Below are 18554 nucleotides of genomic sequence, written 5' to 3'. Positions count from 1 at the left end.
ATACACCACCAGTTCACAGCCTCCATATCAGCGACCGCTGCTCTGTTCTTGTCGACATTGGGAATATGCCTTTCCTGGCAGAAGCATCGCTTGAACTTAGCATTAGGAATTTGACAAGGTTTCTCGACGCTATAAAGTCTGCTAATCGACTTTATCTGTGTTTACACCGGGACATCACATCAGCCATTCCATTGGTTTCCTTCACTCAACTTCATGACCTCACACTATGCACATGTGGAGGAGATGCTTGGTCTTTCTGGCTCGATTTGCTCCAACAGTGTCCTGAAATGAGAGTTCTTAGATTCTCTATAAGCCTCTATCCCCTGTTGCTTGATGGTTGATGGTTGTGTTTTGCTGTTGATCTCACTCTTTTTGAACTGTATGCAGGAGAATCATGTGGTTAAGGCAGTGAAGTATAAGAACAACAAATGGAAACAGCCAAGTTCCCCTTTAAACTTGTCTCACCTTGAGTTGTTTGAATGGAGGCAGTTTGATGGCAATAAACAGGATAAAACGTTTTTCAGGTTCTTGCTCAAAGGTTCCCCTGAACTGAAGCTCGTCAGAATATCAAGGTCTTTTGCAAATGGGACTTCAAAAAGGAAGGTTAAAACTTATTACAAGAGAATGCGCAAGGAATTTGCAGAGCTTAGTTCTAGGTTATCACTTAAGTTTTTGCTTGACTGAGAGTTCCAGTCAATGAAAGAAGAGATGCGTGGAGCCTTTTAACTTTTTTTTCCTTGCATGTATCTCTGAAAAACAAAGACCACCATAACCATTTAATTTTTTGTATCTTTTGGGTTTTAGCCATAGAACAAGAGAACTATTGTGTGTTCATCATGGCTTGACTCAAAAAAGAATGTGATGTATAAGGATGGTTTGGATTTTCATTCTTCCTAGTTTTTTGTTCTGTTTCTACAAAATACCTAAGATCCTAACAGACTCATAACTATCATGTGATAAGATCGACTAAAACATCTGCTTTCTATGCTTAATACATGAAGAAAAACATATATTTTCCTTCTTGACTATTGTGTTCTACAAGTAAATCAGGTAGCATAATAACTTAAGATTATGGAATTTCAATACCCGAAAGTGCCGACCACTCGGGTTAACACTCCTTTATCTCCTTCTGGTTGCCATCTTGCTAGCCGGAGATCTCCAACCTGTGAAACTAAATATTAATTTGAACATAAGTTCACAACAATGAAACAGAGATGAAACTAATTCCTGGTTTTGCACTTTTAAGTGCCACAGTCACATAACTCATGGTAAAATGGGGAAGCATTGAATAAGGAAAGCAATGCAATTATAAAAGAAAAGAAAAAGCTATACACTCACATGACTTGCAAGCACATATAAGAGCAGATAATAAGCGGCACCAGCCCAAGCCATTTCTGCAAAGACACCTGCAGTCCTTTTCAATTCTGAAGTCAAGGGTAAGACGCATAGGAATCGCGGTATATACTGGACCAAAACAATGAAAAGCAAGGCCTGCTTTGTAGCCAATACATTATCCACACATACACAAAGTGAATAATGTAAAGCTAAAACTAGCAAGCCCTTGACAGAGATGTTTGATCACCAACTTATGCATCCTCTCAAAAAATTAAGCAATAATGTTTTCCAACACACAAATTACTGAAATGATCTAAACTTATATCAACCAACCTGAGGTGCAGGAAGTACTGAGAGAAAATCAATGATAAACCAACGTTGAAAATATCTCTTTGACATCTGTGCAGGATCAATCACAAGTTCACCTCGCCCAAAGACTCGTGATGAAGGTGCAATATAAGCAGTCCTGAGCTGGAGAGCCATGTGAGCGAGAAAAAAGACATCGATAAAAGTCCGCAATGTACTAGCTGTAATAGCCAGTTTTCTGTCGATAGCCAGGCACTTGGACTCACCATTAATCACAGGAAGATAGAAGTAAAAAGGGTCCACGAACACTGAAAGAATACATGACGCGACGAATAGTTTATTGCAGTACAAAGGGATTTCTTTTCAGATACTTAAAGGTCTTCTGGAAACACTGCTCGATAAACACCGAAACCCAGTGAACAGCCTATCGATTTAAGCTCTTTGGGACCCTTTTAGATACCTTTCTTGAAGGATCTATGATGTGTCACCGCTTCCATGAATAGGATGAAGTTGTCCACTGAAGTTGGCGGCCCAGTTCTGTTGCAAAGCTACAGATGATGATGATAACCTATAAAGTCCAGATCATCCATTCCATTCCAGTATAACCAATAGAACTTTCAGATTATTATGCACTAATAATATTAGGAGTCATGCAATAGTTCAAAAAAATCACACTATACTTTCACAGGAAACACAATAAAAATTAATTTGCTTCATTAGTCACAGAACCAGCACAGTATGTATCACAGATTCAAACTTAATTGTCAGATCTCTCTTTATTCAAACAAAAGGATGCTCTAACATCACAAATTTCTTGTTTCCCTGCCATGATTGCTAATAAGGAACTCAAGAGCCTTCCACGATCACTTGCTCAAATCGATAAAGAAACAACAGAGCTTTAACAGACCCTACTCATTAAGCAAGCTGCAATCATCCCAAAATAGGACTAAAATATTTACCTTTGAGACCAAGTAAAAAGAACTCAATGCAGATTATGCTAAATGAAGATACGACTTTGGAAAAATCATATTAAAATAAAACAATGTATAATAAAGCTGAATGTAGGATTTTGTACAAGAAAAAGTATACAAACTCTTCCCCTCTTCTACATATCAAACGACCATCTCAGCTTCTTTCACACTCGAAGGAATTCCAACCTCCAGTCTCATTGTAGCTCTATACTGCTCAGGTACAACGGCACCAGCCTGAGCGCATATCTCCACCACAGCAGGTGCTTGCCCATAGAAGCTTCGTAGCTCTCGCTGCAACGGCGGCCCATTCACATCAGGAACATGCCAAACATATCTTGGTGGTATCAAGTCGTCAAGGACTGCGGATTGCCAACCATGCTGGCCATTCCGTTGCTGGTGTTTGAATGCACCACAGTTCTGGGCCTTGTGCCCCGTTGGACCTACGTGAACCTCAGGACAGTACCCACAAACCCTAACCCTGTACATCCTCATCAGCTTTTTGGCTCCTGCTCTCATTTCTTCCCAGGCCTGTAATGTTTCTTCGGCTAGGGAGACCGTTTCTTCTTCACTAGATGGAGGAGTGATCTCAGAGACAGGTAACTCAGTTAACAATGGCACTGGAGGAGGCTGAGGCTCTGGATCAGGCAATTCAGTTTCATCTGCATCAACAAACTCGCTTTTGCCAATGCGGATAATTGGTTTTCTTCTCCTTTTTGTTGGAAATTCAGGGATTTCAACGCCGCCCTGAATGCAGAGCTCAACTACAGCAGGAACACGTGGAATCGAGAATCTCTCATCGTGACGGATACGCTTGCCAAGACGGTCATAGAGGTGATAGGCTTCAAGAGGAACAATAACGTCCTCAATAACTGAGTTTGTCCATTCATGAAGACCTTTCCGTTGGGAGGCATTGGGACCTTTACACGACTTAAATGGATGCCCGTAAGGTCCAACATGAATCTCATTGCACCACCTAAGAGACCAATCGAACAACATCAAAAAAGGCCACACTCAAAACAGACCAAAATGAAATAAGAAGAAGAAGAAGAGAATTTTACCCACAAGCATTAACACGAACAACTTTCATGAGGCGGTGGAGATTGTTGATTAATCTGATTCTTGCATAGTACACTTTATACGCAAGAGGCACAAGGCTCTTCACAAGCATACCATTTTTAGGAGGAGGTAGAGGTCTCTTAGGTTTGTCTTTGTTGTTCTTGACTCTCTCCCTCGCGGCTCGTCTCAGGTCCACAATTGGCACCGGGAAAGGTTTCTTCTCTCGCCTTGTGTACTGCTTAGGTAAGTCTTCATTCTGAGGACGATCACTTCTCACAACCAATGGAAGAGATCGACGCTCTTTACTAATCACAACTCTAAACTCAATGCTACTTCCCTGCATAACAGTAGATATTGACACTCTACTTCAAATTTAAGTTTAACACATAAATTTTAGATTCCTTAACACAATCTTCTTCCACACATGAAGCAACAAAGTGTGGTCTTATTCTAAGAACCAAAACAAGAACGGATTGGCTGATACTGACTAGCAAAGGAATCTGACCTGAAGAGAAGGAGAGAACCCAAATCTAGAAAAAGGGTTGGGATTAAGAAATTGCCTCCTGGTTACGCTACGAATAGCAAAAGGTACACTTTTAGGTGAAACTGTACCAGCTGTGAAAAACAACGGAAACCAAAATCAACCACAAGCTCACAATAAAATTGAGCATTGGGTACGGATTCGAAACACAGTGAGAAATAACTTACAGGAAATAGCGGAGTAAGTTATCGACATCGTCGACAATTGCTGGATTAAACCATTGGAAGATGGAGGATAAGGAAGAGAGAGCGGTCTCAGTCTCGGAGACGAAGAAGATAGCTAATGTAAATCGTGGACCAGCTTAAGCTTAACAGTTCAAATAATGGGCCTTTAATGGACAGAAGCTCTCATTAAGGCCCACTTATATTGACATTTTGTTTACAACTAGAATTGTGTAACCGAACCGGTTTAAGAAGAAACCATTAAACCTTTTCTAATTTTTTCTTTCCAATTTGAATTTAGATCCAAACCAAAAACTAACATTGTATTAAACACAGAGTACTTCACAATCATAAGCCAAAATAACAAGTAAACCGGAAAATACAAACCGAAATCGAACCAAATTGGCTAAGAGGTGATTAACAAGACTAAACCAAAAGGCCTAATGGAAGAAGAAGCAAACTCCATGCTCCTCTGTTCAGGCTTCCCTTGTTTGTGATATGAGCGTTTACAGGAGGAGCAGCAACGCTTCTGTTGTAATTTGGAGACAAGTCGACGTTTACAGGAGCAGGAGCATCAACAACGCTTCTCTTATGATTTGGAGACAAGACAACGACACGAAGCTTCTCACCTCTTTGGCAATGTCCTTCTTCTCCACTTATGAAGTAAAATGGACCTGACCTCTTCAGCTCTATATTCGTGTGACCATCTTTGTATCCTCTTATAGGCTCTGATCTGTCACATCTCTCGTAATCTTTTTCCCTTACTTGTAGCACTGAATCATTCTCTGCATTGTATTTCCACACTGTTGAAAGACAAAAACATTTTTATGAGAAACAAAACAGAGCCATGTACGTACCAAAGTTAAATCTCACTACTTACAGAGAGAATCTCCAATCTTGAATCTTGTTCTCTCTGACCATTGGTTTAGTGTTTCATCTCTAGATTCCGGAACTTTCCATGTGTTAGACTTGCCTCCCACCAGAATCTCTCTACCTTCAGACAACAAACCAAACAAGAGAAGCAAACAACACATCATTAGTGAAGACATTGTGGCTATAATAACTAACAAGTTTACTAATGTTTTTGTGATTAATCATTTGATGAGAATTTGCAAGAATAAATAGGTGAAGATAGGTATGTGGCTTCTTGAATCCAAACAAATCATTTCCATGAATCAAAACGTGACCATCAAAAACAAAGCTCGTGAAAATGAAGAAGCTAACCGTTACAGAGCTGTGTGTAAATTGTGACCAAACCCTTTTTCACTAACTATTCATCAGCTGATTGTCATATTGACTCATATTGATGCATTAAACACACTAGAATCATCGATGTAAACGCAAAAAGCTATTGCCTTTAGGATATTTAAACTCTTTTTTTTTTGCAGTTGACAGAGTAAATGGAAAGCATGTGATTGTGAGGAGATGGAGTTTTTTAATGTTTCCAATTTTTAACCATTGACGTAATTAAAAAGAAAAAAAAAAACTAAAACCCAGCACCAATTTCCAGAAATCAAGGCAGAGTTTTCTGCAAAATCCGTATATATAACACAGTAAATAACTAATAAGCTTAAAGTCGAATCTTATTTTTTCTCTTCCACCATCTGACTTTTCTTGACTAATACTAATATTAGAAGTCTGAAAATTATATTTCAACCTCCATTTCTCATGGGTCTCTATTCAATGGACCCAGTTGAATGAAGATAAAACTTAATATTTACAGACGACAATGGAACACAAGAAACAAAAGAGAGAGGTTTGGTTTCTTCAAGATTTCTCCAACCAAACAAACCCATTAATAAAAAAGAGGTTGTGTTGTTGATAAAAAAAGTTTTATTTAAAAAGGAAGTTGCTTTATGTGTTTTCTTTGACCCATTACACAATTTAGTGCAGAAGTCATTACCCATTTCCTGCATAAGTCTGTTTCCATCTTCATCACTGCTGTCTCAACCCAACACACTCACATCCAAAAAAGCTAAATTTGCCTTTTATTTTAATTTCTTTTACTTTTTTTTTTTTCTTTCCTTCTCACAACAACAACAACAACAGCAACAACATGATGTGTCCTTCTTTTCTGCTTCTTTGTCCTTCTCTGACTTCTCATCCTCAGATTGATATTAGACTTCTACACGAAACCCAGAACCTTCCTCTCTCCCATTTCTCTCTTTCCTCTGTTTTCATCTTTTGCTCTTCATTTCTCTCCCTCTTTCCTTCTGTGATTCTGTAATTACTCATCTGATGAATCCAAGTCACAAAGATTTTATTTCCTTGAGCCCTAATCCTTTTGAGGATCCGAAGGTCAGGCTTAGGCATCATAGCCTTATGCAAGACTATGGAGAATTGCATATGGTACGAACTCTCTTTTCTTGAGTTTAGATCAAGTTTCAGTTTTCTGGGTCTGGTTTAGTTGTCTCTCTGGATCTGAGAATGTAATTTTCTTTGCTTAAAGTTTGATCAGGTCTCAGAGCTACTTGGGGAAAAGGATTCACTTTTTTTTTTCTTTTAAATAATAGAAAGAAGAAACTTTTAAGTTTAATTGCTTCCTTAACAAACATAAAGCTTATTAAAAAAAATTTGTGTAGTTAGTTATGCAAATCTCAATTACTCTTAAACTGATCCAAAGAGTGTTTGTTTCTAGTCTTAAGCATAGTTTTAGGATGATAAGCTTGCTTTATTTGATCTTTAAGATCATTTGGTTTTGTGTTAGCTTCCAGTAACGTGTGTGTTGCTACTTGGTTGATTACACTAGGAAACCGAAGCTATGAGAAAAAGGTTACAGGCAGTGCGAGAAAGAAAGGCAACACTAATGGCTGAAGTCAGGTAAAGACACTTTGAATCCTTGACAAATATATCATTAGTCCTTTTATGTTTTCCACACTTGTTAACAACCTCTTCAACAGATTTCTGCGGCGGAGATACAGACATTTGAGAGAAGACCAGCCACGAGACATTAAAAAGGTCAGAGGAAGATCAAATGGTGGGAGGAATATCCGAGTGGAAGTGTCTACTAATAAGAGAAGTGAGACGGAAACTAAGCATGTTTCGCTTCCTGACTTAAACCATTTGGGAAAGGCTCACGATGAAACCAAAACCAGTCCTAAGAGAAGAGTTCCATTGTTCGATCTAAACCAGATATCTGTAAGCACATATATATATTTCACTTTTGTCAAAAGATTGGAAGAGGACAAAGAGAGCAAACATGTATTTACTCTTGAATTGATTTATAGGGAGAAGAAGAGCAAGAAACAGAGGCAGTGGACAATAGTAATCAAGAGAAGACGAAAGTTGAAGAAAGTAGTTCATGTAAGAGAATGAGCAGCAGCATTGAGATGCAGCAGAAAGATGTGAAGCTATCTTCTTGCAGGAATGGCGGAAACGGGTCAAACAAGAGGAAAATTTCATGGCAAGATCCTGTTGCAGCTCTCAGAGTCTAAAACAAGAAGAAGGAACCTTTTGTCCTTCTTCAAGTATCTCTTGTTGTAACATAGCTTTCATCAATTTAGCTTGCTTTATTTACTTATCTTCTTCGATGAAAAACATAAGACCATGTACATAGGACATTTTTTATGGGTATCATAAGCCCAAAAATATTAAATTAATGGGTAAAACCACTGACTTGGGCCTGAGCCGTATCACTGGGGTGATATTAGTGATACCAGTATCTGATGAGGTGGCGGCTCGGGATTAGTCGGGAGAAACGCGTTTTTGTGGGAAAAGAGTGAAAAAAAAAAAAAAAATCATTCTTCGTTTTCGCATTCTTCGTTTCCTCTGTCGGCGATTCTCCGTCTCTCCTTCGTTCTAATCGCCGGCGGATCTCTAAAGTTCCCCGTGGAAGAAGAACGTGCAGATCTTTTAAGATCTCTCTTCACCTCTGCCTCTCCACTCGTCATTTGTCTCGTCGAGGTGCCGTAGATCTCCCTCGAAGAAGAACTTAATCAAGAGCTGTCGGTTGGAGAAGGAGATCCGCCGGCGATTCAGACGACTATGAGTGAAGATAAGTTGATTTCTGATTTCATTTTGTAGTGTGTAGATCTAGGTTTAGGGTTTGGGTCGATTCAAGGGTTGGTTTGTTTTTTGGGTTTCGGGAAATACGTTTGAGAAGGTGAAATTGGATTAGGGTTTGGATTAGGGTTAGGTTTTTGTTGGATTAGGGTTTGGTAATTGTTAATTTCGGTTTGAAATTGATATTCTTAGTTCTAGTTACCTTTAATTCCTATTGATTTATGATTTTTTCTTCTGATTCGTGATTCTTATTTTGGATAACAGGTTTTAATCGCTCCAAGCAGTGCTTCAAAGGAGAAGACTCAGATCACATCCGACAGCTTGAGGAAGAAGTACAACTTCTTAAGAATCTTTCACATCCAAACATTGTTGTGAGTTGGCGAATCCATTTCAGCTATTTCTCATATGTTTAATGTCTGTTCTGCATGCATTCTTCTTATTATCTTGTTTCTTTTTCAGAGATACTTGGGTACTGTAAGAGAGAGTGGTTCGTTGAATATTTTGATGGAGTTTGTTCGTGGTGGATCAATATCATCTATGTTGGATTTTGATCTTTTCCTGAGCCAGTAAGTCCTGACTATATCTTTAACTTTGTGTTTGAGCTTCGCAGGCTATCAATGTTGTATCTTAACCTTTTTTAATAGGTGATAATAATGTACAAAAAGCAGCTGTTGTTGGGTTTGGAGTATCTTCACAACAATGGGATTATGCATAGAGATATTAAGGTACTTTTCATCTTCCCAGCATGTGAATTTCTAAAAGTTTGTTTCTGATTTGAATTTAATTCTTTGTATTTGATGTCATCATTGAAACTGATTCTATTATCTTCCTTGTTTTGCAGAAATGTCTCAGTAAGAGGATGGTAGTGGTGAGATCTAAAAATATGAGAGCTGCGGAGGTGAAAGGTAATCTCTTAAATGATTCTATTTTCTTCTTGGTTGAAGCTAAAACACTTTTGAAACTGAAACACTTGAAACACACTTGAAACTGAAACACTTTTGAAACTGTAACTGAAACTGAAACACACTTGAAACTGAAACACTTTTGAAACAAAAACACTTTTGAAACTGAAACTGAATTGAAACTTAATTGACTAGAAACTGAACACTTAAATTTATTAGTGATTAGATAGATATGGTTGAGAATGTAGTTGTGTATAAATGGAACAATTAATACAGTTGGAGTAGTTAATGAATTTACTGTCATCTATATTAGAATATTTTCTCTGAGAATATAGGTTGTTAAATGTTCTTTGTGTCGTGTGTGATGAGACAAAGTTAATTAAAACATAAATTAGGTTCTCTTAAATGCAAACTGAACTTACAATTGAAGGGAAATAAAATGATGATGAGTTTGGTGCCATCTAGACTGAATTTATGTTGATGGAAAGTGTCTCAGTGACTTGAATTAGTAAACCAAACACATAAACTAAACTATAATGACTCGTATTCAATAGAACTTATCAGTCCTTGAGTGTTTTCCTTTATAATAAGTTTGTTTGAACTTATGAAATCACCAAAACTGAACTAAAACACCAAAATGGCTTCCAACTTGAACTTTTCCTCTTCTCAGTCCTTTACCAATCTCTTGTTTAGCCAAGAAGATAACCCAACACCTCTGAGTCCTTCACAGCCTCCTTTTTCTGAATCCCAAACACCCACAGCCTTAGCTAGGGAACCTAGAGTGAGATGGAGTGTTCCTGAAGAGAAGGCACTTGCAAGTGCCTGGCTCAACACATCCAAAGACTCTGTTGTGGGGAATGAGCAGAGATCAGCTGCCTTTTGGGCTAGGGTTGCAGCATATTATGCTGCATGTCCTTCTGTCTCTAAGCTCACTATCCGAGAGGCAAATACTTGTAAGCAGAAATGGCAAAAAATGAGTGAGCTTGTCGTGAAGTTTGCAGGCTGTTATGAGTTTGCCTCTCGGACTCCTCGCAGTGGAGAGACTGAAGATGACATTCTTGTGCTGGCCTACAAGCTTTACCATCAGGATCAAAAAACCAAATTCAGTCTTGAGCATGTTTGGAGAATCCTCAAGACTGATCAGAAGTGGTGCAATTGGTGTGAGACCAAACTTCCTGCCAAGAAGAAAGCTAAACTTTCATCTGTAGAAGAAGAGAGTCTCCAAAGGCCTATAGGTGTGAAGGCAGCCAAGGCTTTAGCCAAGTCTAAAGGTAAGGGAAAGAGTGATGGAGGAGCTGACGCTGGTTCTGCTGCTGAACTTCAGCTTTTGTGGGAAGTGAAAGAGAAGGATTTGGCTTTCAAAGAGAGACTCTCCAAGCAGAAGCTACTTGACAGCCTTCTTGGAAGGTCTGATGGATTGAGTGAGATGGAAATTGAACTTAAGAACACTCTTATCAAAGAGTATCTTTCTGGAAGCAATGTGTTTGTTTCTGAGAATGAATATTCTGGTCTTTAGGTATGTGTTGTTAGTTAAGTTGTTTTGTTTACTTAACATGTAGTATTATCTGATATTCTTTGCTTGTTTATGTGCAGGACCTCCTCTTGGAAGCTAGTGATGTCGGCAAGGAATGGATTGAGTGGTTCTGTTGCTTTAATGTCATCTTCTATGACTTTTTTTATTCGGATAGACCATATGCCATCAGAAGCTAGTTGTGTTTTGTATTTTAGTAGTAAAATGTATGGTCGGCAATGTATTGTTATTTTCTATGGTCAGAGCTAGTTGTGTTTTGTATTTTAGTAGTAAAATGTATGGTCGGCAATATATTGGTCAAAAGCTACTTGTTTTTAGTGTATGTGTATTATTGTGTTCTCATATTTCTCAATGTATTATATATATAAGTTGTTGTGTTCTCATATTTCTCAAAACAATTCTTCTCCAAAACAATCTTCCTCTCTCATATTTCTCAATACAATTCTTCTAAAACAAGTCTTTGTTTCTTTCTCTAAAAACAAGTCTTTGCTTCCTTTAATTTTCTAAAAACAAGTCTTTTTTATTTGTTTTCCTTCTCAAGTCACACATCTCTTTTAATTGTGAACTTCCCTAAACACAAAATTTCTTTTTATTTCTTGTACGTTTTGCTTCTTAAATAATAATGGCATCACATTCTAATGATGATGACACTTTGGAGGAGAGGTTTGAAACATGTTTTGAAGATGGTTTAGAGAATTTCAGTAGACGTGTAGCGGGGAAAAAAAAGAAAAAAAGGGCTGCTAATATAGAGAGAGATCACGAAGAAGGAAATATTCGATTATGGAACGATTACTTTTCGGATGACCCCGTTTACCATGATCGCATGTTCCGACGACGATTTCGTATGACGAAGCCGTTGTTCCTTCGTATTGTTCAAAGTCTTTCTCAATTTCCATATTTCCAACAAAGGGACGATGCTACTGGGAAGCAAGGACTATCTGCCATACAGAAATGTACTGCTGCAATTAGGCGTTTGGCATATGGTCTTGCAAACGATGCGATGGACGAATACCTCCGCATGGGCGCAACCACTGTGAGCCAAGCACTAGAGAATTTTGTAGATGGCATAATAAATTTATTCCAAGACGAATATTTGAGGCGGCCTACACGTGAGGATCTAGAACGGTTACTTCATTCTGGAAAGGAACGCGGATTTCCGGGAATGGTAGGAAGCATTGACTGTATGCATTGGGAGTGGAAGAATTGTCCTACGGCTTGGAAAGGACAGTATTCACGCGGACATGGAAAACCCACTATTGTTTTAGAGGCCGTGGCATCACAAGATTTATGGATTTGGCATGCTTTTTTTGGGGCTCCAGGTACGTGTAATGATATAAATGTTCTTGACCGCTCACCGGTGTTTGATGATATATTAGAAGGTCGAGCTCCACGACTCACGTACGAAGTCAATGGACATCAATACAAAATGGGTTATTACCTCACAGATGGTATATATCCAAAGTGGGCAACATTCATCCAATCAATTACCCGCCCACAAGGACCGAAAGCATCATTATTTGCTAGTTGTCAAGAAGCAGTGAGAAAAGATGTCGAGCGTGCTTTTGGAGTCTTGCAGGCTCGGTTTGCTATTATTCGAAACCCAGGTCTGTTTTGGGATAAAGAGCGAATGGGCAAGATAATGAGAGCATGTATCATATTGCACAATATGATTGTAGAAGATGAACGAGACGAAGATACTCAGTTCGATTTATCTGATTTCGTAGAAGGCGAAGGAAGCGGGACTTCTCAAGTAGATAACTCTTTTTCTACAGAGACAGCTACAAATGTGAACAATTTGATGGCCAATCGAGCTCAAATACGTCATGAACAAACACATCGACAATTGAAAGAAGATTTGATTGAACATATTTGGCAAAAATGGGGCCAAGGTAATTGATTACAACCGACTAAATTATTTTTTTCATCATGTTTTTTCAGTTTTTTTTGAATTTTATGTTTTATTTTGCTTAATTATATTCTACTTTTTTTTTATTATAATATTACCTTTTGTAATCTTATGTTTTAATATATTAATTTTTGATTTTGCAAATTTTTTTTTTTTATGATACTTAAACCGGTCTCACCAATGCAAACATATTTAGTAGGAGTATCATAAAAAATCTCAAACAATAAACAAACATTATAAATAATACTAAAAAATTCTTAATGATACTAAATGGATCTCACCCATGTACATGCTCTAATATCCAAATTACTTGAAAACTTAAAAACCTTATCCTCTTTCTCTATTCTTGAGGTGGCTTATTACAAACGTGACATTTGTATTATGGAAACATGTGTCAGTCAACGATATCTATGGAAGTGATCCGAAAGTCAAGGAACAAAATTAACGGTCAGATGTATTGACACGTGTCTAAAAGGACACGTTTCGTATAACAAGTCATCATTCATTACCGAACATAAAGAACCGATTTTTGAGACGAAAACTAGAATCTTCATGGAGGAAGACGGGTCTGATTGGGGCGGATTGGCTCCAGAGATACTCATCAACATCATCTCAAGGCTCACGATTCAGGAGCTATGGACGGGTCCGATGTTCGTCCGAAAATCGTGGCTAACTGTTTGCAGAGATCCGCATCTCTGGTCTACCTTCGATCTGGAGCCATGGTTCGAGTCATATCCCGAGTCGACTCACTTGTGGTCCCCTGATTTCGAGGGGAAGGTAGACTCAATGCTCCGATCAGTCGTTGATTGGAGCGACGGTGGTCTAACCGAGATCCGCATCCGCCATTGCAGCGACCACGCTCTCTCTTACGCAGCCGATAGGTAAAATATCTTTCTCATCAAGATCATGATTGAGTTTGTGATATCCTCTGTTTTGGAAATTTCTATGGATTCGAGTCTGATCTTCGACATATCAATAGATGCCCAAATCTACAGGTTCTTGCCGTTAGAAGCAGTTCAAACGTGACAGACGCATCTATGACGAAGATAGCGTTTCGGTGCAGGAGTCTAAAGGAACTTGATATCAGTTACTGTCACGAGATATCTCACGACACTCTTGTGATGATTGGTAGAAACTGTCCTAATCTGAGGTTCTTGAAACGTAACCTTATGGACTGGTCTTCTCGGCACATTGGCTCTGTTCCTACAGAGTACTTAGACGCTTGTCCTCAAGACGGAGACACAGAAGCTGATGCGATTGGGAAACATATGATCAATCTAGAGCGTTTGGAGATTCAGTTCTCTAGATTATCTGTCAAGGGTCTTGCTTCTATATGTGAGGGTTGTCCCAAGCTTGAGTACTTGGACTTGTTTGGCTGTGTGCATTTGTCAAGCCGTGACATTACAGGCAATGTTTCAAGGCTTAAGTGGCTTAAGGAGGTGAAAAAGCCAGATGTTTATGTGCCAAGGTCAGGAGATGTGGCTCAAAGAGAGAGGTATGGACATTGGAGACTCTATGACGAGAGATTTGATATACAAGCCATGAGGATCTGAGTTTCATACACACCACAATGGTCTATAATAAAGCAGCCCATAGTTCTGACTTGGGTAGATTGTTATATGTCTTATATATAGCAGCTCTTTGGTTTGATAAACCTTGAAAAAAGACCAAATGTAGTGCTCACAATCTCAAGCATTAAAGTTGTACATATACACACTTATGTATAATTCAATTTATGTGAGTTAATATACTTTTGAGTTCTTGTTGACATTACAAAGGCGTATTACGACTATCAATCATATCAATTCTTGTAGGGAAAGTAAAAAGGAAAACTACTTTTGACAGTAGAAGAAACCTAGAAAAGGAGAAAAAGAAGGAAAGAGGTGGCAAGGCAAGTAATCATATGGAAGGAACCTGACAAAAGTGTTGCAGAATCAGATGTGGTGGTGGGACGCCTCCCGTATCTTGCGCCTTTTTTTATGAATGCTCCAAGCTTCCTTGTCACACCAGCTTCATCATCGCCTAGACCTGAACACAAAAGAAGAGACTGAGACAAGAACAGGAGTAAGAGGATTGATAGGATGAGTAAGCGTTTGATGTCAACCATCTCTGCTCTTAAGATAAGGATAGGTTTTGGCTCTCTGCTGTGATTATAAAGAAGCTTAGAGTTGTTGAGGATATTTTGTTAGTTGGACATATTAAATGACATATGGTGGGTTGATTGAGATATGAAATGATAAGATATAATGCTCTGTGGAGCCAAGATTTGACTCACTGGGAAAGTAGGTGTCCTATATCGCAAAGCGATCATCAACCATAGGGCAAAGCCGACATCGACCTAAGTCTTTTATAAGCTCACAATTTCAAGCATTAAATTTGTACACATAAATGCTTATGTAGAACTCAACTTATATAAACGCATTACAAAGAAGTGTTACTATGTACTACATCATTACTTGTAAGGAAAGTAAAAAAAGAAAAACCACTTTTGACAGTAGATGAAACCTAGATAAGAAGAGAAAGCAGGAAAGAGGTGGCAAGGCAAGCAGTCATATGAAAGGAGCCTGACAAAAGTGTTGTAGAAGCAGATGTGGGGCGATGTCCTCTGAATCTTCTTGCCCTTCTCCTTATGAAGACTCCAAGCTTCCTTGTCGCACCAGCTTCGTCATCGCCATGACCTGAGCACAAAAGAAGGCACTGAGAAAAGACCAGGAGTAAGATGATCGATAGGATGAGTAAGCCTTTGATGTCACGCATCTCTGCTCTAAGATAAGATAAGGTTTTAGTCCTACGGCTTGCTTTTATAAAAGAAGACGTGAGTAGTTGAAGAAGATATTATTTCTGTCGGACTTATTTAATAACAATTTGGTGGGTTGTTGATTGAGCAATGAGATAATAAGCTAACATTATAATACCATGTGGACCCAAGATTATAATATCTTAAAGCCATCACCATCCAAAGGTCTAAAGGTCAAAGCCGACATCGACCTAAGTCCTTACAGTTCTCACATTTTCTGCAGTGATATGATTACCAAATCAACTATCGTTACCTTTAAGTCATAGTCAAGCTACTTGCTTTCCACACACCATCTTTTTATCAATTAGGAGTAAAAAAGGGGAGGTTCCCAAGTAAAAGAAAGTTTTACAATGTAGATGCTAACCTGGAAAGATATCATTCTATTTCTTGGTAGGCTAAGATTTTTTCCAAAATGGCTGGCTCCACCTCCCGGAAAGATGTGACCTGACCAACTCGTTTAGCTAATTCCCCTGTGACTCGGTCCATGTAAAGAAGATACAACCCATTTCTTTCTTCCAAGGCCGTTACTGCTTTCCTTGCATTGACTACTGATGCTATCCACTCCTCAAACACAACTGCAAATAAGACAACCAGTCTCAGCATATTTTGTGATTCTTTTTGTCATCTATGATTGTAGTTGTGTCGGCACAGCTAGGAAACGATTATAATTCTGGAAAAAGAGCTTAAATATAGAAAAAATGATGTCAAAAAAATAAAGAGTGAAAAATGTAAAATTCTATCAGAGCCAGGTTTCGATCCTGGGACCTGTGGGTTATGGGCCCACCACGCTTCCGCTGCGCCACTCTGATTTATTTGTTGAAGTAAAATAAATGGATATATTTAGTGTTTAGTTTACCATTTTCAAATGCTATATTCTCTACCCAGGGCAACAAATAGTCACATATCAGGAACTCAATTAGCTGTATCCTGCATGTTCATTAGACAATATAATCAAGCTTAGCATCCCCAATTATCATAAAAACACATTATCTCATTTGAATCTGAAAAACTTACAGTAGAAACATGCACTCATCCATCACTGAGAATGATTCATCAAATGGATCCATAAACAGTAAATTTTCGGCTAAAATGGATATTCTCTGAGAAATAGCAAATATTGCACGCTGTCCAATGTATGGTTCACTTCCAAGTTTACGGATCAAATGTTGGACATAAAACCCAACACTTGTTTCTAGTTGTTTCACCTCTACAACAGATGGTAAACACACAAAAACAAATCTAAGAAAAATGATAACTAGAAAGAAAAGCACAGATAGAATCATGATTAAAAGTGCTAAAGTTACCATTTCCTTTAGAGGGAGTGCACATTTTTGTGATCAACTGTGTAATCATGAAGCTGATAGATTCTTCAACAGATTCTAAGTTCCTTCCCATCGATATCAGCTTCTTCAGTGAAGCTTGAGTATGCCAAAAAGAGCGTATTATTTCCATAAGTGAAAACCAGGCTTCTATTGAAAGGAATTACAGATCAGGATTTAAATAATTTGTTTGCAACTCAGGAGTTTTGAATTACATTACCTAATATGAAATCTACAGCCTGATGTGACCAATTGCTGAAATTAGAGGCCTGCATAATATAAGAAGCAAGTTTAAAGTAGCAACGCATTTAAGAGTGCATATTACCAGAAAAAAGCTTAAGCAACAAAGCCTAACATTGGAGTCTGCTTCGGACAGTTGCAGGAGAAAATCTATAGATATCCTAAGATGTTCTGCTTCCTCTTCATATTCCGGTTCTGCAGTCAAAGTTTCAGCTCAAATAAAAAAGAGTCCCTGAAAATGAACTGGTGGTGCTTGGTTACATACACTCCATTTTTTACTTCCTTCTCCCATATAGTATGGTGTTGTAAAATGCATTAAGGAAACTGAAACTGTGAGATAATAAACGTTGAACCAGAAAAAGGAAGACACTAAACAGACCAGAGGACTGAAATCTTTGCGATGATCGAGTTGACTTCCTTCTGCTCCTTTTCCTCGCTAAAACATAAAATGACAACACAAGCTGATAAGTTAAGCCCACATACACAAAGGTAACAAAGAGAATACAAAATGTTCAAGCTACCAGGCTGATGAATCTAAGAATGGGAAAGAGACCTAGTCTGAGAAATCTACGACGAAGAACATCATTAAATCTCGATTCAGAGGCCTCTCCAATCCTCCTACCGCTGAATACTCCCAAGTTATCAAAGAAATAACACTTGCAAGAAGCATTCGCTGGGAATAAATCACGATGAAAAGCACCTAAATGACACAAAATGCATTAATAGTAACCAATCAGTTCTAGAAACATCTTGCAAAGCCTTTCTCCATTTAAGAACCAATTAATACAAAAACAAGTTAAAAAAGTTACGAGAGACAAGAAAATACTTTCAGCTTCCTTGAGATCTTCCTGGAGTCTGATAATCTCTTTCTTCCTCTCTTTAGCCTAATTTCAAAATCGAAATTCTCACTATGTTAAAGGTCCGTCTCGCAACAATCAGATGACCTAGATTTCTAAACGACGAACAGAAATCGAAATGTATTGCTAGAAAATCTAAGACGGAATGATATCAGATTTCACCAAAGAGAGATCAGATAGTTCGCAGCGAGAAGGCAATTAAACCCAAATGCAAAAAAGGAAATAATCGAGTGTGGTTTCACCTTCTGCTTCCAGCGAAGAGCATCAGATTCAGAAGGAACATCACAACGGGAAGTAGAAGAAGAAGATTGATGATTCTGGATCTTAGATCGTAGCAGAGAAACAGCGATCGCCAGTCTCAGCGACTCTTCCTTCTCCGTGTGATTTGCTTCAGCTACGCGAGAACTCATTTTTGTTCAAAATTGAAATTAAAAATGTGTTTTATTTAGTTTTCTGGATAATAATAATTAATGATTCTCTGTCCTGCGCGGGAGAGTTTTTTTGTGACGCTTTACAAAGCCCAATCAGGCCCATTAATAAACGTCATTTTTCTGTTGAGAAAATTGCAGAAAACCCCCTTAAATTTTTGAATATTTTACAATTTTCCATGTTCTATTTTGACTTGGAAGC

General features: G+C 38.3%; 7 protein-coding genes and 1 non-coding gene across 13 annotated transcripts; 3 read left to right on the top strand and 5 right to left on the bottom strand.

Moving 5' to 3' along the window:
• Window positions 1-2643: 2643 nt before the first annotated feature.
• On the bottom strand, window positions 2644-4547 carry LOC9300614 (APO protein 2, chloroplastic). The gene is made up of 4 exons (XM_002864492.2): window positions 4377-4547; window positions 4174-4283; window positions 3671-4005; window positions 2644-3585 (listed from the first exon to the last, which is right to left on the bottom strand). The coding sequence occupies exons 1-4, from the start codon at window positions 4402-4404 to the stop codon at window positions 2754-2756; spliced, it is 1305 nt and encodes a 434-aa protein (XP_002864538.1). The 5' UTR covers window positions 4405-4547; the 3' UTR covers window positions 2644-2753.
• A 119-nt stretch (window positions 4548-4666) lies between these two features.
• On the bottom strand, window positions 4667-5464 carry LOC9302313 (early nodulin-like protein 1). Its single transcript, XM_002864491.2, has 2 exons — window positions 5251-5464; window positions 4667-5173 (listed from the first exon to the last, which is right to left on the bottom strand). The coding sequence occupies exons 1-2, from the start codon at window positions 5417-5419 to the stop codon at window positions 4797-4799; spliced, it is 546 nt and encodes a 181-aa protein (XP_002864537.1). The 5' UTR covers window positions 5420-5464; the 3' UTR covers window positions 4667-4796.
• Window positions 5465-6125: 661 nt separating this feature from the next.
• Window positions 6126-8555, top strand: LOC9302312. The gene is made up of 4 exons (XM_002866192.2): window positions 6126-6719; window positions 7120-7190; window positions 7271-7508; window positions 7598-8555. Exons 1-4 carry the CDS (start codon window positions 6609-6611, stop codon window positions 7802-7804), a joined length of 627 nt encoding a protein of 208 aa, XP_002866238.1. The 5' UTR covers window positions 6126-6608; the 3' UTR covers window positions 7805-8555.
• Window positions 8556-8629: 74 nt separating this feature from the next.
• Window positions 8630-12766, top strand: LOC110225415 (glutathione S-transferase T3-like). Of its 4 annotated transcripts, none has more exons than XM_021015117.1 (6): window positions 8630-8743; window positions 8832-8938; window positions 9017-9097; window positions 9214-9277; window positions 9968-10790; window positions 10868-12766. In XM_021015117.1, the coding sequence occupies exon 6, from the start codon at window positions 11428-11430 to the stop codon at window positions 12700-12702; it is 1275 nt and encodes a 424-aa protein (XP_020870776.1). In that variant the 5' UTR covers window positions 8630-8743; window positions 8832-8938; window positions 9017-9097; window positions 9214-9277; window positions 9968-10790; window positions 10868-11427; the 3' UTR covers window positions 12703-12766. The 4 variants fall into 4 exon arrangements, with proteins under 4 accessions (XP_020870776.1, XP_020870779.1, XP_020870788.1 ...); XM_021015120.1 differs by having other exon boundaries at window positions 9945-10790; XM_021015129.1 differs by lacking the exon at window positions 9968-10790.
• A 448-nt stretch (window positions 12767-13214) lies between these two features.
• On the top strand, window positions 13215-14471 carry LOC9300613 (F-box protein SKIP1). Its single transcript, XM_021015151.1, has 2 exons — window positions 13215-13592; window positions 13691-14471. Exons 1-2 carry the CDS (start codon window positions 13264-13266, stop codon window positions 14262-14264), a joined length of 903 nt encoding a protein of 300 aa, XP_020870810.1. The 5' UTR covers window positions 13215-13263; the 3' UTR covers window positions 14265-14471.
• LOC9300611 lies at window positions 14432-15816 on the bottom strand. Of its 3 annotated transcripts, XR_002329776.1 has the most exons (3): window positions 15217-15816; window positions 14987-15055; window positions 14432-14739 (listed from the first exon to the last, which is right to left on the bottom strand). XR_002329776.1 is itself a non-coding variant. In XM_021015174.1 (2 exons), exon 1 carries the CDS (start codon window positions 15466-15468, stop codon window positions 15217-15219), a length of 252 nt encoding a protein of 83 aa, XP_020870833.1. In that variant the 5' UTR covers window positions 15469-15816; the 3' UTR covers window positions 14432-14739. The 3 variants fall into 3 exon arrangements, 2 of the variants coding, with proteins under 2 accessions (XP_020870833.1, XP_002864535.1); XM_021015174.1 differs by lacking the exon at window positions 14987-15055; XM_002864489.2 differs by lacking the exons at window positions 14432-14739; window positions 14987-15055 and having other exon boundaries at window positions 15073-15808.
• On the bottom strand, window positions 15099-18387 carry LOC9300610 (protein MULTIPOLAR SPINDLE 1). The gene is made up of 11 exons (XM_021015142.1): window positions 18167-18387; window positions 17894-17951; window positions 17621-17767; window positions 17447-17503; window positions 17183-17262; window positions 17048-17096; window positions 16813-16926; window positions 16523-16715; window positions 16365-16435; window positions 15873-16083; window positions 15099-15389 (listed from the first exon to the last, which is right to left on the bottom strand). Exons 1-10 carry the CDS (start codon window positions 18332-18334, stop codon window positions 15884-15886), a joined length of 1137 nt encoding a protein of 378 aa, XP_020870801.1. The 5' UTR covers window positions 18335-18387; the 3' UTR covers window positions 15099-15389; window positions 15873-15883.
• TRNAM-CAU lies at window positions 16246-16317 on the bottom strand. Its single transcript has one exon. It is a non-coding gene; the product is annotated as a tRNA-Met (tRNA).
• Window positions 18388-18554: the final 167 nt, after the last annotated feature.

Source organism: Arabidopsis lyrata (genome assembly GCF_000004255.2).
Source record: "Arabidopsis lyrata subsp. lyrata unplaced genomic scaffold ARALYscaffold_8, whole genome shotgun sequence".
NCBI lineage: Eukaryota > Viridiplantae > Streptophyta > Magnoliopsida > Brassicales > Brassicaceae > Arabidopsis > Arabidopsis lyrata.
The sequence above is the reverse complement of the archived record's forward strand: the minus strand, read 5'-3'. Positions and strand labels throughout refer to the sequence as shown.

What these genes read in the sequence shown, in the direction of transcription:
- LOC9300614 (XM_002864492.2), bottom strand. Translation starts at nt 4,404, where the DNA reads ATGTCGATAACTTACTCCGCTATTTCCT. An exon ending in GGTTCTCTCCTTCTCTTCAG is followed by an intron (nt 4,006 to 4,173) that starts GTCAGATTCCTT and finishes ACTGTTATGCAG; the next exon opens with GGAAGTAGCATTGAGTTTAG. An exon ending in GTTCGTGTTAATGCTTGTGG is followed by an intron (nt 3,586 to 3,670) that starts GTAAAATTCTCT and finishes TTGGTCTCTTAG; the next exon opens with GTGGTGCAATGAGATTCATG.
- LOC9302313 (XM_002864491.2), bottom strand. Translation starts at nt 5,419, where the DNA reads ATGTCTTCACTAATGATGTGTTGTTTGCTTCTCTTGTTTGGTTTGTTG. An exon ending in CAAGATTGGAGATTCTCTCT is followed by an intron (nt 5,174 to 5,250) that starts GTAAGTAGTGAG and finishes GTCTTTCAACAG; the next exon opens with TGTGGAAATACAATGCAGAG.
- LOC9302312 (XM_002866192.2), top strand. Translation starts at nt 6,609, where the DNA reads ATGAATCCAAGTCACAAAGATTTTATTTCCTTGAGCCCTAATCCTTTT. An exon ending in ACTATGGAGAATTGCATATG is followed by an intron (nt 6,720 to 7,119) that starts GTACGAACTCTC and finishes TGATTACACTAG; the next exon opens with GAAACCGAAGCTATGAGAAA. An exon ending in ACACTAATGGCTGAAGTCAG is followed by an intron (nt 7,191 to 7,270) that starts GTAAAGACACTT and finishes CCTCTTCAACAG; the next exon opens with ATTTCTGCGGCGGAGATACA.
- LOC110225415 (XM_021015129.1), top strand. Translation starts at nt 11,428, where the DNA reads ATGGCATCACATTCTAATGATGATGACACTTTGGAGGAGAGGTTTGAA.
- LOC9300613 (XM_021015151.1), top strand. Translation starts at nt 13,264, where the DNA reads ATGGAGGAAGACGGGTCTGATTGGGGCGGATTGGCTCCAGAGATACTC. An exon ending in CTCTCTTACGCAGCCGATAG is followed by an intron (nt 13,593 to 13,690) that starts GTAAAATATCTT and finishes ACATATCAATAG; the next exon opens with ATGCCCAAATCTACAGGTTC.
- LOC9300611 (XM_021015174.1), bottom strand. Translation starts at nt 15,468, where the DNA reads ATGCGTGACATCAAAGGCTTACTCATCCTATCGATCATCTTACTCCTG.
- LOC9300610 (XM_021015142.1), bottom strand. Translation starts at nt 18,334, where the DNA reads ATGAGTTCTCGCGTAGCTGAAGCAAATCACACGGAGAAGGAAGAGTCG. An exon ending in TCGTAGATTTCTCAGACTAG is followed by an intron (nt 17,504 to 17,620) that starts GTCTCTTTCCCA and finishes TTTATGTTTTAG; the next exon opens with CGAGGAAAAGGAGCAGAAGG. An exon ending in TGTCCGAAGCAGACTCCAAT is followed by an intron (nt 17,097 to 17,182) that starts GTTAGGCTTTGT and finishes TATATTATGCAG; the next exon opens with GCCTCTAATTTCAGCAATTG.